Source organism: Brachionichthys hirsutus, unplaced genomic scaffold (assembly GCF_040956055.1).
Source record: "Brachionichthys hirsutus isolate HB-005 unplaced genomic scaffold, CSIRO-AGI_Bhir_v1 contig_863, whole genome shotgun sequence".
Classification (NCBI taxonomy): Eukaryota; Metazoa; Chordata; class Actinopteri; order Lophiiformes; family Brachionichthyidae; genus Brachionichthys; species Brachionichthys hirsutus.
In genome coordinates this window covers 141,844-157,683 of record NW_027180390.1, presented here as the reverse complement: position 1 = coordinate 157,683, position 15,840 = coordinate 141,844, and the positions used below count along the sequence as shown (strand labels likewise).

The 15,840-nt window shown below is 43.3% G+C and overlaps 2 protein-coding genes across 2 annotated transcripts; both read left to right on the top strand.

Annotated features, from left to right (window-relative positions):
• Positions 1-263: 263 nt before the first annotated feature.
• On the top strand, positions 264-7,166 carry LOC137914483 (band 3 anion exchange protein-like). Its single transcript, XM_068758021.1, has 17 exons — positions 264-350; positions 1,215-1,353; positions 1,728-1,863; positions 2,284-2,356; positions 3,072-3,114; positions 3,202-3,386; positions 3,805-4,015; positions 4,093-4,296; positions 4,387-4,535; positions 4,643-4,837; positions 4,971-5,219; positions 5,348-5,437; positions 5,673-5,839; positions 5,948-6,189; positions 6,290-6,459; positions 6,671-6,844; positions 6,927-7,166. The coding sequence occupies exons 1-17, from the start codon at positions 264-266 to the stop codon at positions 7,005-7,007; spliced, it is 2,595 nt and encodes an 864-aa protein (XP_068614122.1). The 3' UTR covers positions 7,008-7,166.
• Positions 7,167-12,337: 5,171 nt separating this feature from the next.
• On the top strand, positions 12,338-13,918 carry LOC137914494 (ataxin-7-like protein 3). The gene is made up of 7 exons (XM_068758032.1): positions 12,338-12,388; positions 12,482-12,614; positions 12,788-12,959; positions 13,234-13,334; positions 13,454-13,476; positions 13,638-13,683; positions 13,839-13,918. Exons 1-7 carry the CDS (start codon positions 12,338-12,340, stop codon positions 13,916-13,918), a joined length of 606 nt encoding a protein of 201 aa, XP_068614133.1.
• Positions 13,919-15,840: the final 1,922 nt, after the last annotated feature.

Sequence of the window (15,840 nt, the reverse complement as noted above, 5' to 3'; positions counted from 1 at the left end):
TTATTTTTACTTTCAAACACTTAGAACGGTGAATGTAAAGAATAAACAAGGAATATATTCGTATTTAACATTATTTACTGTGTTATTCTTAAAGTGTGTCAGCGTTGGTTTGTAACCAGGTCCATTGTGCTCCAGCTGCCTGAAACATCAACACTAACACCAACCCCAGTGCAGAGCATCAGGTAAAAGCACACACACACACACACACACACGTACACAGAGACACACACTCCAGGCACACGACATGTATTGATAGTCCAAACATGTCCACAATGAGCCATCAGCCATGTCCATGCTGGAAACTATCAGTGGCCCAGAGCCTGGAGCCTGTGGGCGGCGACGCAGAACAAGTGACATGTTTACCTTTATAGACACAAAATATCACCTGGATGTCGCCTCACACCTGATTCTGATCCATATCCAGAGCAGCAGTGAAGCCAAGTAGCAACAGGAATGGAAACAACTGCTTCATGTAAAATAGAAGTGTCTTTGTGATGTATTGAAATATAAGGATGATCTTATCTGATCCAATCATGAAGGGGCCAGAAGATAAATTCAGACGAAAAGCTGCAGAAAATATTCGATGTTTATATTTTGACTTTGGATAATCTGATCGGTTTTGGTCCCATGATGACAGCAAGTCAGACAAATATGTTGGAGCAACACAATTAAGAGCATTAAAAACAAACATTAAAATCTGAAATCAATTCTGTAAACTACCGGAGAAGTGAGTAATGGATAGCACATTTCATGTGTTACAAATAAAATATTGCACAACTGACGTCTCATCCCCTCATTGAGTTATCTACATTAGAACTATCAGTTCATCTGGTGGTGACCAGCAGTGATACTGTCACCAGACATAAAGGGCATGTTGACATCTTTTTTGGGTTGCTGCTGAAAAAACACTCATAAGTACTGCAAAAGTTTAAATACATATTGAAAATATGAGTATTTTGCAGTCTTTTAGCATTAAATTCACTTTGGAGTCCAAGTATTTAGAGATTTGCCCCAATGCTTCGCTACAGTAGTGACTTTCACTGACAGCTAGGAAGCAGCAGCTGATAAACACACACTTAAGTCACACCTGTGGGTGGTGCGAGCTCGATTTTTCCACCTGCTCCTTCCAGATTTTCACTCTGTGCCTCGAGGACACAAGCATGATTGTGCCTGTGTTCATCTCAATATTTTTGTGTTTGTCTCTGTGCTTTCAGATGGACGTGGACCCGAAGGAGCTGATGAAGGACCAGAAGGACCGATGGGAGGGACACGAGGATGGGGTGTGGGGTTCCTCACACATCTCCTACCTCACCTTCAAGAGCCTTATCCAGTTGCGTCGCAGCATGAACACAGGTCGATCAAATCATTGTCAGCACATTAGAGTACATTTACTCAAGTATTTTTCATAAAGTAGATTAAGTATTTGTACTTTGATAGAGTCCGTCTATTTTGTAATGTTGGAGTTCTACTGTACTCCTTTAAGAGGAAAATATTGGATTTACAAAAACCCGACAGATTGAGTTCACTGTTATTTTATGATTGCCATTATTTAAAGTATAATAAATAAATACAAGGGGCATTGCCACAAATTAATATAATCAAATCTCATCCAACTTTCTTCACCAGTATTTAAGTGATGCTTAAACTTTAATGCTTTGATATTTAAGGTCTACCTATATAAAAACTCACAAAACTACTCTCTCTTTTTTACTATTATTGTACAACAGGTGTGACAATTTTCGATCTTGAAGAGCGGACTTTGGCCGGCATGGTAGAAAAGATGGTCAATGAAATGGTTAACAAGAAGGAGATCAGACCCGGCGACCGGGAAGGCGTGCTCAAATCTCTCCTTCAAAACCGCAGGTATCTTCTGAGACATCACCAAACACTGACTCAATAATAAATGACCTACATTTAGGCTTCCAGCCGACGCTGTTATCCAAAGCTGCAAATGACACTGGAAGCTTTCAGTGTCATTCTCAGATAAAAGCTGAACAGAACATAACGCATCAAACCAGTAATTATGAACCTCTGTCTCTGACCACCCTGTCTGTCTGCTTAGGTCTTTATTAAAGGTGAACACTGTCTTGTAGTGAACTCGGTCACGACATTTGCATTTGCTTGTTCAAATTGTTTGTTTTTTTTGTCAAATGAAGCCCATTTCAAAGGTATTTAATTTGTTAATAATCACCAAGGATGTTGAAAAACTGCAGGGAATAGATCATCTGTGAATGCGTAATTTCTGTGTAACAGCCAGTGACATGTGTCGTTCCCCCCCCCCAGCAAATCAGACGACCCGGAGAGCCAAGCTCTGACTGAAGGGGCCGACCTGCAGAAATTTTCAGTCAAAGAAAGGGTAACATTTTCCACTCGTGTGAACCTCTCCTGTCACAATGTCACGATCTGATATTGCAATGCTGAGATGATGGCAGTCATCGTGAAGTGAAAGCAACTTTGCAAGAATGACATGAGAGAACTTAACTTGTTTTAGAGACTGTTGTTTGGGGGGTTTCTGTTGGGCTTCCTCTGTTTTTTTTATTTGATTGTGATGCATGTATACTTTCTAATAATTATTGAATACTGGAAAAATTGCATGTTGGATCTTTTTTCAGCTTTATAGGTTGCAAAAAACAAAGTGAAAAATAAATTTGCTTTTTTACAAACAGTATATTATTTACTGATTGTAATTTCACACATGCAAAATATTTAAATACTTTATCTAAACCTGCAGCTGCTCTTAGATAATGATATATAAACAATGGCCTTCAGTATTTTAAATGCATGTAAATTTGATAAACGTTTGATGAAAAGTTGCACATTTAATGTAAGGTTTTTTTTCGGTTATGTCACTTTAATGTGAATAAATCAAATCGATTAAACATAGTGTCATCTAAATGCTCTATTATTATATAATTTAAACACATTGACTCAACATAACACAAAAAAATCCCATTAAATGTGACCATTTAATATAAATTAACACATTTTACTGTTTTATTTTTTTAAAGATGCTTCAGTAATGTGAGGATGGGAAGGTCTTACTCGCGTCTGTTTATTCTCTTTTCCTTCAGACGGATGAATCCGACCGTGTGGAGGCCTCCATGGTGCTCGTGGGTGAGCTCGCGTCTGCATTGTTTGCTTGAATGTTTCCATGTTTTTCTTTCCATTCAAGAGTTTGACATTTCTGTCTGTTTGAACCAGGAGCTTTGGACTTCCTGGAAAGACCCACAGTAACATTTGTGCGCCTGAAGGAACCTACAGTTCTCGAGTCTGCCTCGGAGACCCCAATGGCTGTACGCTTTGTCTTTGTCATGGTGGGCCCCAGCAAGGCTGACATGAACTACCACGAGACTGGCCGCACAATGGCCGCCCTAATGGCGGATAAAGTGAGTCAGCTTTCTTTCTTTTTTACAGGCCTGGATATGTGTGAGCAGCGACACAGTAACAGAACTCAAAACTATTATTTTGCATTTTCATGTTCAGTTTTTGATGCAGAAATCCAAGAGTCTGAAGTCATGTGGAGACTAAACCTGAGTAGCTTTAATAAACAAATTAATAATATATTAATAATTAATAATAATAAACATTTCTATCAATGCATCTATGTTTTGTTGAGTGGAGCACTATCGCTAATAGAATTTACCTCTGGGATCAATAAAATATTCTGATTCTAATTAACAAATTAGTCCAATTTTAATACTTTGTTAATGTAAGATGAGCTAAATGTAGTTAAACTTAACTACTGTTGTCTGGTATAAATTCAGTCATCAAGTTTCTATACCACTTGGACTACGTCCATCCCAGGTGTTCAATCAAGCAGCCTCTAAGGCAAAGAGTACCCGCGAGCTGACGGACGCCGTGGCCGACTTTACGGACTGCAGCGTCGTCATTCCGCCGACTGAAATCCAGAACGAAGAGACGCTCACCTCTATAATCAGATTCCAGAAGAAGCTGCTGAAAGGCAGGCTGCAATCTTCCAGTCCACCGCCTTGCCAGGAATCCAAGCCTCATCAGGGTGAGAATATTACACATCTAAAAACGGTCCCTTTTTTTGATTAGATTGTCGCATTGACGTTATCTCCCCCCCCCCAGTTTCCGACTCTGCTGCGCCTCCACCTGATGACCCGTTGTCCCGGACTGGTCGACCGTTTGGCGGTATGATTCGAGACATGAAGAAACGCTACAAGCACTACAAGACTGACATCACAGACGCTCTCAATGCCCAAGTCCTCGCTGCCGTCATCTTCATCTACTTTGCTGCCCTGTCACCGGCCATCACCTTCGGAGGATTGCTCGGTACGTGTGCTAAATTCTTTCAGATGTGGTACAGTTGTTTTACGTGACAGATTCTGTAATAAAATATTGTTTAAATCTTTGCTACTACAGCTGAAAAGGTGGACGGTATGATGGGTGTTTCAGAACTCCTGATCTCCACCAGCATTCAGGGGATCATCTTCTGCTTTGTTGCAGCCCAGCCCATCCTGGTGATCGGCTTCTCCGGTCCTCTCTTAGTGTTTGAGGAGGCCTTCTTCGCCGTATGTTGCGCAGTGAACCGTATCCGCATGTCCGTCAATTATAATTGTGCTTGGTTTATCCATATGATCACACTGAACTCAACCCATCCTCTTCTTCCTTCATTCAGTTCTGCCAGACTCAGGGCATTGAGTATATCGTAGGGAGGGTCTGGGTTGGAGTGTGGCTGGTTGTCATAGTTGTGGTGGTTGTGGCCTTTGAGGGCAGCTTCCTGGTGCGTTTCATGTCACGCTTCACGCAGGAAATCTTCTCCATCCTTATCTCCCTCATCTTCATCTACGAAACCTTTGCCAAGCTAGCAAGGGTAAACCCATCTTCACCCAATTCACATACTTCATCCCTCCGAATAAATAATAGATATATTAGTTTGTCATTATATTGCATTTTCTCATATCCGGGTTATAATGTTTTTTCATCTCTCCTGTTTTTCTCTTTAGACATTTCAGGCCCACCCATTGATCATGAATTATGATCACGTGAATTCAACTCTCGAAAACCCCTGGCACCCAAAGGTGGTGGAGACACTCGTGTATGACAATGCCACCAGCAACACAACAGTTGTCGTCCACACCATTAAACCGCCTTACCCCAACACAGCCCTGCTGTCCATGTGCCTCATGTTGGGCTGCTTCTTTATTGCTTTCTTTCTGCGCCAATTCAAAAACGGCACTTTTCTTCCTGGAAAGGTGAGTTGTAGGAGATTATGTAAAAAACCTCTTCCTAATTACGCAGAAACTCGGGATCCTCATTTGCCAGCCATTTCATTCAAAGTTCAAACTTTTAAATTATGTTTCTTTGTGTCGCTGCTTAACAGATCAGACGTTTAATTGGGGACTTTGGTGTGCCCATTTCCATTTTCCTCATGATTGTCGTGGACTACGGCATTCAGGACGCCTACACACAGGTTAGTTCATTAGTCTCATTTTCCAAAGCCCAGTTCATGCAAATATTTCTGATTACATTTTAAAGTAGACATTTGTATTTTGACTTTAATCAATTATCAAGTGCCCATTTAAGCTGTTTCATGAGGCATTACTGTTCTCAAAACATGTTCAGCATATTTATGGAATCTTATTTTTAAGATGGCCATTGAAGAATTATGAAACCAGAATTAAAGATTGAAAAAAATCATTTTACAGAAACTAGTGGTTCCCAAAGGTCTGATGGTGTCCAACCCAGCCAAAAGAGGCTGGCTCATCAACCCCTTTGGAGAGCATGAGACTTTCCCTGTGTGGTTGATGTTTGCATCCTGTGTCCCGGCTTTACTCGTCTTCATTCTGATCTTTCTGGAGTCTCAGATTACAACGTGCGTCAACAATATTCACTCGGTGATTTGTCACATACACATTTGTCAGTGCCAGAAGATATATTTCCCGGGTTAACTCATTTTGACTCATATTGCATCCATTAACAGGCTCATTATCAGCAAACCTGAGAGGAAGATGGTCAAAGGATCTGGATTCCACTTTGATTTGCTGATTTTAGTCACCATGGGAGGATTCAGTGCAATATTCGGCCTGCCGTGGCTCAGTGCTGCCACGGTTCGATCCGTCACCCACGCCAATGCCCTCACCGTCATGAGCAAAGGACCAAAGCCTGTGATTGAGAAGGTGATGGAGCAGAGGATCAGTGGCATTCTGGTGGCACTGCTGGTCGGTACGTGCTATTTAACGATCCCATCCTATCCCATCATTTCTCTGCATGTCTGGAAATCTAAAGGTGTGTCCTCACCATGTGACTCCACATCTGCTTTAAGGTGTATCCATTTTCATGGAGCCGATCCTGAAGTTGATTCCCATGTCGGCTTTGTTCGGGATCTTTCTTTACATGGGAGTTACCTCACTCAGTGGCATCCAGCTGTGGGATCGCATGCTGCTTCTGCTCATCCCAAAGAAATACCATCCTGATGAACCCTACGCGACCAGAGTAAGACTCTCAGGATTGTAGGATAAACAAAATACAAATGCATATAAAAAAAATACTGGATGATGTGATATGATCATTTCATTCATATAATATATGAATATTAGTAATCTTATTATTGTCTCAAGCGCTGGTCACTAAAATAATCACAAACCAAAAATGTTGTGAAGTTCTCTGTAATTACACAACTAACACATCTACATGTTGGCTTCAGGTGAGCACAGGACGAATGCACTTCTTCACGCTCATCCAGATAGTGTGCCTAATCATTCTGTGGATTATAAAATCCAGTCCAGCATCCCTGGCACTTCCCTTCATCCTCATCCTCACCGTCCCTCTACGCGTGCTCATGACTGGGCGTCTTTTCACTCAGCTGGAAATGAAATGTGTAAGCGGTTAATTCATTTCATTTCTGAAAGGGGGCGTGGAACGTGTGCGTTTTACCACTAATTGTCTTCTATCTGTTTTAGTTGGATTCTGATGACGCCAAAGTGACTTTCGAGGAGGAACCGGGACAGGATGTATACTATGAAACTCAGATGCCATTGTAGATGTCATCTTATTTGAACAAAGAATATTTAATTGTTGTTCAAAACACAGATTTGTGCTCATAGATAAATGGGTAGAGGCGTGGATTGTGTATTTTTGAAGAAGATACAGATGTTACATCTTTATAGTAAAAACTGTTTGTCAAACATTCCTGAGGAGTTTCCAGCAATTACACATTGTTGTTGTTGTTTATTTCATCATGTTGTATTGTTTCAAATGCCTTGTGCTTTACATCACTAAAGCTGGAACTATTCAGAAACATGTTTTTACAAAACTGAACAAAAATAAAGAAAAGATTCAGGATTCCAGATTCTTTATTGTCATTATGCTAACATAATAAAATCGTGTGAAGGCCCACGGCTTAAGGCACACATAGGTACATAAAGGAAATACAAAATCTCTCTTAAAACAACGATATATATATACACATCAGAGAGATTGAGACAGAGAATCAAGCAAACAGTGCAAAACAGCAACAGCAGCACAGTGGGACAGGCACAGAGCGTCCATTCCGAGTCCCAGATCACCACAGGGGAACGACTGCTTTCCCCGCGCTGGGGAAGAAGTTGTTCCTGAGCCTCGTAGCGCTGCTTCTTATTGTCCTGAACCGCCTCCCTGATGGGAGCGGGACAAACAGTTTGTGGCCCGGGTGGGTGGGGTCTGTGGCGATGCGTCTGGCCCTCCTCTGGACTCTGGAGGTGTAAACTGAGTCCAAATCAGGCAGACGGTGACCCACAATCCCCTGAGCTGTCCTCACCACCCGGGATAGGTCCTTCCTGTCCTGCGTCGCGCAGCTGCCGTACCACACGGTCGCACTGAGACACAGGATGCTCTCTATCGTGGCCCGGTAAAGGTTTGCAAGCAGCACAGAGGAGAGTCCAGCCAGCTTCAGCTTCCTGAGGAAGAAGAGCCGTTGCCGGGCCTTCTTCACCAGGTGTCTGGTGTTGAGTGTCCAGAAGAGGTCAGAAGAGATGTGGATGCCCAGGAATTTAATGTTCTGCAAATTTACAGATGAAAATGCAAATATTATAAATACAATGATTTTTGAATACTTTTTTTAAAACATGAAACATACATGAAATAATCATGAAATAAAATAATGAAAACAATGCTTAAGGTTGTAGGGTAGTGCAAAAATCATGTATTTCCAGGTAACCTTACTATGAATGCAATGTTGAATCATGCCCTGCATACATTATATTTTTTATTATATTTTTTTTTATAATATTTAATATCAGATCAACCCATTTTTGTATTTATCTACTTAAATTTAAATTATCAGGCGGGTTGGGGGGGGGTTAATCCAGGTGACAACTTTCCAGTTCATCTAATCGCCTGTTCGAAATGATAGTACACAATAAAGTGAAATACCAACTCCAACCACTAGGCGGACACACCAGTGAGTATATCAACAGGAAGTACAATATATAGAAGGGAGACTAAGAGAAAAGCTACGACCGGGGAAGTTTTCATTCAAGAGTTTGCTAATGAGGAGCAGTTTCTTTTGAATTTACTAACATAACATGGTACCGGGAGTGTTCAAACTCAAGTATGGAAAGTGTTAAGCCGCCTGAACATCTGAATTGGACTAGAAACATGGACTGCGAGTGGAGAACGTTCAAGCAGCGGTTCACGCTCTACCTGCAGGCCGTCGGGCTGGACGACAAGCCCGACGCGCGGAAGATCGCGATGCTTCTCACCGTGGCGGGGGCTCGGGCGGTGGAGGCCTTCAACACGTTCGTGTTCGACAGAGAAGAGGACAGGGCGGACTACGACGCGGTCGTGACGAAGTTCGACGAACATTGGTCGCCGAAGAAGAGCGAGGCGTTCACGCGGTACGTGTTCCGCTCGCGCGTACAAAGGGCGGCGGAGAGCTTCGGCGCGTTCGTGACGGACTTGAAGCTGAAAGCGGAGGCGTGTAACTTCGGACAGCTGCGAGAGTCGATGATCCGCGACCAGATTGTGTTCGGAATAAACGACGAACGAGTGAGGGAGAGATTGCTGCTGGAAATGGAGCTTACTTTAGCCGGTGCCATAAAAATGTGCCATGCTAACGAGCTAGCTCGGCAACATCAAAAGACGCTCGGTGAGCCGAGGAAAGAAGAAGGGGGAGGAGGAGGAGGAGGAGGAGGAGGAGGAGGCGTCGCTGTGGCAACGGTGTCAGGAATGACGCTGAGGTACAGAAAATCAATAAACGAGCAACAGGAAGGCACAGAAGAGTTTACGTGCGAAAGATGTGGATCCCGACACGCACGTAAACATTGCCCAGCGTCCGGAAACGGCCTCCGGGCTGATGTCAAACAGGAAGAGGCTGAACAGTTAATAACAAACAATGTGGAGCAGGACACGTGGAACGGGCCATTGTATATAAAAGAGGAAGTCATTCCTGTCAAAGTGGAAGCGGAGACCGAAGACGACTTGACGGTTGAGCGTGACGTCAGACCCATGAAGGTAAACGCCGCACCTTCATCCCGGCGAGGGTAGAAGCCGATGATGGAGGGTAAATCCACGCAGAGGGGAAGCTCGGAGACGGAGGACATCAGCTTGTGTTTGTTGTTGTTGTTGTTGTTGTTCCAGATGGAAATGACTCGATTCGCTTCAGTGAGTGACTCGTTTAAACTCCATTCAGTAAAAAGAATCGAGGTGGCTACACTAAATATATCAGCAGGGAGTACAATATATACAAGAAATATATATATATATACAATATATAAGAAAGAGCCCCGAGCGATTACTTTTTCCTTTATTGAGTTTGCTAACAAAGCACCTGTTCAGAGAGTTTTTCTTCTTTAAGGCAATAACGTTGTTCTGCTCGTACATCCAGATTCAGGAGCTCCCGGCGGTGAGCGTCCATGAAAGGGTGGAAAAGCGTGGAGACGTTCAGTTTGTCATGCTGTAAGTAACGGACAGAAGATGGCCTCGCTTCGTTTCTCTGCTCTAATGCCTGTCGTCTCCGTGAAGGAATGGACAGCCGTTCTACTTTGTCCCGCATTCTGTGATTCCCGCCGTTGCTGCTGCTGCTGCTGCTGCTCCTCCAGCAAAACCCGCTAAAGCCAAGTCAAAAACGTAAGTTCGCTCTCTGCCGTGTTTTCATCCCGCTGCCGTCTGGTAACTTGAGCTCTCTCGCGTGTCGCAGGAATCGTTCCAACAAGAAGTCGGACGGCTGTCATCCGTACGTGAAGAAGCCGCCAAACGCCTTCATGCAGTTCCTGAATGAGCAAAGGCCGCACGTGGACCTCAGCATCCGGCTCCTGGGGAACGGGGCCGTGAACGCGGCTCTGGGGCAGAAGGTGAAACCTTTAGTTTCTGGATGTTTTTTACGCTCGCATTTAAAACATCTCGCCGGGGTGCGGGATGCGTCCTGACTGACTTGTCCGTTGTCTTCTGTCCGCAGTGGAAGTCGCTGTCGCAGGAGCAGCAGGATGTATATTACACAAAAGCTAAACTAGACAAAGAACTCCACGAGCAGCAGCACCCAGAATGGTCGGCGAGCGATAACTATGTAAGCAGAGACGCGCGCCTCGTGCTCCACAGCATCCCCGTTTGTCTTGAGCTGAGATCTGATGAAACGTCATGTTTGCTTCTGTGCAGGGCACGAAGAGGAAGAGGAGCAGAGACAGAAAGCGCTCAGACCTCAGTCATTCATCTGCTTGAAGATGACATTATTATTGTTGTTATCCTGATAAAAAGAAAATAAAAAAAAATTGAAAACGCTACATTTTTGTTTTTACTCACATTATTCATCAGCTGCGTTCAGAGATCTGAAACGTTTTCCATATTCAAAAGAACATTTCTCTCAAATGTTGTTTGTAAATCCATCTAAATCTGTGTTGGTTTACGTGGAAGCATTTAGTTACGCCTGGAATAGTTAGCAGGCCTGAGGATGCAGATGCCACTGATGTCTGATGCTGATATGTTAGTGCACAGGGGTTACATCCAAAGACAGGTAATGTAGGATTTACCATTCAGAATGAAACTGGGAGCATCCAGGAATTTGGAAGAAGGTCCCAAGTAACAGGTTTGTCTGATGAAGAGGAAGAACAGGAAGCAGAAGGAACCATCAGCCCTGACCGATATATTTAGTTTGTGCCTGTTTGTGTCATCTCTTCTGTATGAATGCTAATGTGTACTTCCTCTGTTGGTTGGTTACTGTGGACAAGAGGGCGGGGGGCGGGAAACGTATAACCAAGGCAACGAATAAAGAGACGAGATGAAACGAACGACGCAAAGAACGAATTGGAAAGGGTTGTAATGTAAGATGAGATGAAATGGAAAATGGGAGCAGAAAAAAGGATTGTTGCTCTGGAAGAATCAGGACTCCTCTTTGAAATATTTATGGGTGTTGGCTGAGGTGTGAACATCAGAGTGACATCAAACGGCTGCTGCCTAAAGCATATTTCTAATAGCCACATTTTGAGTTTGTAAATGTTTGAGGCGATTCTCTGCCTGAAACGTGACCAAAATAAGTTTCAAATCTTATTCGTATTCTCCCTGGGAAATGTCTTTCACCTTGATTTCACACCAACAACCAAGTCCAGGCTCCTCTCAGGCATTAATCAGGAATAAGATTATGAAGGCTGCTTCTCCTCCTCCTGCCTGCGCGCCCCTGGTGACGCGCGTTCACATCGATGAGTAGCCGCTCGGCGGAAACCCGGTGCAGCGATCGATTGTTACTGTCTGATCTCTGTGATGTAAAGATGGATGCCTTCCCAAATAGGTAAATAAACACAATTAGCCATTCGATGCGCCGTGATGGCGGCGTCCGTCGACAGGAGACTTTCCTCCGGGACTTCGGGGCTAGTTCTGCGCCCTTCGCGGTGCGTCTGAGGCGCTGAGAGGCGAACAGCCGCAGTGCAGTCGCGGTGTTGAGTTCAGGGACCAGGCTCGCCGGAGCGTTAGTAAAATGAAACTTAACCCACCTGCGGGCGTGGAATGAGCCGAGTCCTGCGTATTTGTGACGGTAATGTGCTCGCTTTACCCGCGGGAGGGGGGGGGGGGGGCTTTTAACCTCTGTTGGAGCCCCCCCTGGCACGTTCAGTTCCTCCAGTCATAGCCGCGCTCTTTGTTTTCTCCGGCCAGGTCTGAGCTCAGCGACTCTTCATTGGACGGGAACGCTCGCTCTTTCTATTGTGTGTTATTCTCAGGTTATAAACGTGGGACGCGTCTCCCTGGCAGCGTTCCAACGCGCACTAGCCACATCACACGCAAGGCATCAAGCGCCGTGGCACGAATCAAAACGTCCTTTCCTCCCCTTTTCTTTGCAGCCCTGTTCTGTCCGACGCTTCAGCATGACCGACCACAGCAGCGTCGGCTCGTCTGCTAGCTCTGGCAAATGAAAATGGAGGAGGTTTCAATGTCCAGCCTGGACAACAGCAAGCTGGAGGTACAGTTGAGCAAAGTACGTGGCTTTGGAAATGCAGATTGCATCTGCAGACAGTGGTCTGACCGGTGTCTCTCTGTCCCCTGTCCCTGCCAGGGCCTGGCGCAGGACATCCTGTCTGACCTGGTCGAGGACGCGTGCCTGGGTCTCTGCTTTGAGGTCCACAGGGCTGTCAAGCAGGGCTATTTCTTCCTGGATGACACGGACCAAGAAAGCATGAGAGGCTTTGGTGAGGACAAAGTCTACATTAAAAACACAATACAATTCAACCACCCTTACCCACTTGGTGATGAACGGTTCATATTAATGACAGCGGTGGAAAGAAGTTTGTATTTTGAGCTCCAGGACTGTTCCTTGGTGATTATGAAGCAGGACAGTCGATTCATCTGTTGACATTTTCAGAAATTGTGGACCAGCCAGGATTGGACGTGTTTGGCCAGGTGTACAACCAGTGGAAGAACAAGGAGTGCGTGTGTCCGAACTGCAACCGAAGCATTGCTGCCTCGCGTTTTGCCCCGCACCTCGAAAAATGCCTCGGGATGGGACGCAACAGCAGCCGCATAGCCAATCGCAGGTGAGACGGCTTAGAGATGGATTTTTGACATTTGTCCTGCAAGAGCAATAAAACTCATCCTTTTACAACGAGCATGATGACACAATTATGAAAGTATTTGTTGTAAATTGTAGTATTAATCTTGTGGTGGCACATTAATCATCACGTTATTCTCCTTGTCCGTATAGTACACAAAGTAAGCGCAACAGACATCTCAAAATCCAGTTTTAACAAAGAAAGTATTTGTTTTATAATCCAGCCGTTATTAGCAGCACCATTGTGTAATCTCCTACAGAATAGTCACTGGTAACAACGCCAACAACAAGTCGGAGAGCGACCAAGAGGACAACGATGACGTCAATGATAACGACTGGTCTTACGGGGCAGAAAAGAAAGGTATTGATGCAGCTTCTTGCCTCTTCATCGGGACGCTCGATGCCGATTGACGCGATCAAATGAAGTTGAGCACACGTTAGATTAGTGTAACCTGAAATGTTCTGACTTTCTTTCTAAAGCAAAGAAAAGAAAATCTGATAAGGTACGTTCCTATTCTCAATATTAAAATCAAAAATGATTAGCAGAACAAACGTGGGGAGTTTTATGCTGTTTAATTGTCAGAAAGACATAAAAAAAAAAAAATATTCATTCATTTTGATTTGTCCACTCGACGAAAGAAAACATTTTGATTTCCCATCTCAGAACCCAAACTCGCCCAGAAGATCCAAATCATTCAAGCATAAGAACAGTAAGTTAAAGAATCCTTAACCTTATTTTTTGTTTTGTCTTTTCAGCAGTTTGTACTTTATGTACGTCAAATATTTAGAACATCAACTTCAAGAAAGCCTTCCCTGAATCTCTGTACTCATCTTGTGAAATCCAACCCCCTGTTTATTCCCACAGACATGATGGGTCCCAGACGTCGCATTGACAACCAGGAAAGCCCTCGCATGCTGATGAAAGACGAGACATTCCCTCAATGAGGCTCTCTGCCACGAACAAACATTGTCCTACCATTGTGTGTGTGTGTGTGTGTGTGTACATTCAAACGTACCCACACACACACACACACACACACACACACACACACGAAGGCCGAGAACAATTCCCTTTGGTCTTTATGTGAAATCGATGGACGTTGATGTTGTAGGTGACATTTATGCTTTCCTGCGCCGCAGAAGCAGGTCCAGACCTCCCTTTCTATACTTGACAGATTTTTCTTTCTTTCATAAAATCATCTGAGACTTATTTTCTTTTTCTTTTTTTTTGTTAATTTTGTTTCAGGTTTTTTTTGGGGGGGGGCTTGTATCATCGTATGTGATTCTCACCACGCAGAAGTTGATTCTGGAGTAATTCGGTGGCCATGCAGAGGAAGCTGTGTGAAGTGTGAAAGTGTGCATACGCAGAAAGGATTAGCCATTAGGTGTACGTACTTATATTTCCTCACATTTCTATAAGATCACATTCTTTAAAAAAATATCAGAGACAATCTAATGTCTTAGCTTTTATTTTCACACTCACTGTCAGGCCCATAATTCTCCAGTTGAGCTACTTTAAGTGTGTGTGTGTGTGTGAGAGAGAGAGAGAGAGAGAAAGATACTCAGTTTGACATTCACCTGTGGAAACATGTTTTAAAAATGTAAAATCATTGAACCTCTAAATGTACGAGCAGGCATTTGCTACAGAAAGTGTTTTTTTTTTTTTTTGTGGATAGATCTGCTTGTTTCTTGTCTACATATCATGTGTTTACATTGTAAAGGGTTACATATATCCTTGGTGTGAAGTGATAGTGTAAATATTCCAATAGTTGAATTGCTGCTATCATGGCTCAGTTTGTTTCATCTGTCTAGCATAATAAATGATTTGTTACCTGTTAGGACTTTGGCATTTATAAGTAATGACCAACAGGGGGCGCTGTTGTTCGAGGGAAGAGGCATCAGTTCATTTTTATGCACTTTTTCTTGAAACATTTTTTGTTTCTCCCTAAAGGTTTAATTTGACCCTAACCCAGGAAGACACTGGTCTCATGCTACTGGAATTGAGAAATTTTAATCGCAACAAAGTTCACGCAACTCTTATCTTCTCAGAACTGATGGCGATGCTGCGTTCAAACGCTCTTCTTAAACTCGGATATCCTTTCATCTGATTAGCAGGCCTTAAAAGTAAACCTTGGAGTCTTTAATGCAGGCTGTGAGAAGTACACATAATGACAGAAAAAAAGTTTCCCCAACATACATATAATACATATCTACAAAAAATACTAAATAGAGTAAAGAAACACATGATTGATTATTGCTTTGTACATGATTTGTGCTGTTTGAAATTGAATTAGGTCAGTGAATTTTAATAGTTTTTATTTTAAGAATAGTGAATTGGTTTCATAAAACATGTTTTAAATGCTTGTAATTATTAAATTAATGTTTTCATTTGACAAACAACATGACAGAGTGCTACACAATGGATTAATAGAGGCTTTTTCATTCTGTATTAATAATTATAGTTCGGGTGTGTTCATGTATAAAATATACATTTAATTAATCGAAAGGTAGAAAAACATTTAGGAACATCTAGGGAAACGTCTTGTTTAATAAAATACACAAATAAATTCCGTGAGATTAGTGAGAACCGTAAACGTGTGGCGACACTGGAATTACCGACACTCTTGAAGGCAGCACTTTCGTATCGCGGGGAGGCAGTTTTTACTTTTTAAGAGTACTTAGACTTTGTCACAAGTTAGACCGTATCACGATTTTCATTAGCCTCGCTGTAAATTAAGTAATATCTGGCGATGCGAATACTCGAGAACAGCGGGAGGGGGTGACAGACAACAGCCGCAGCCGGGCGTTCGTTAAACAAGCGGCTGTGGGAAGAGCCAAATGCCGGAACTTGAAACGAACGGATAGCA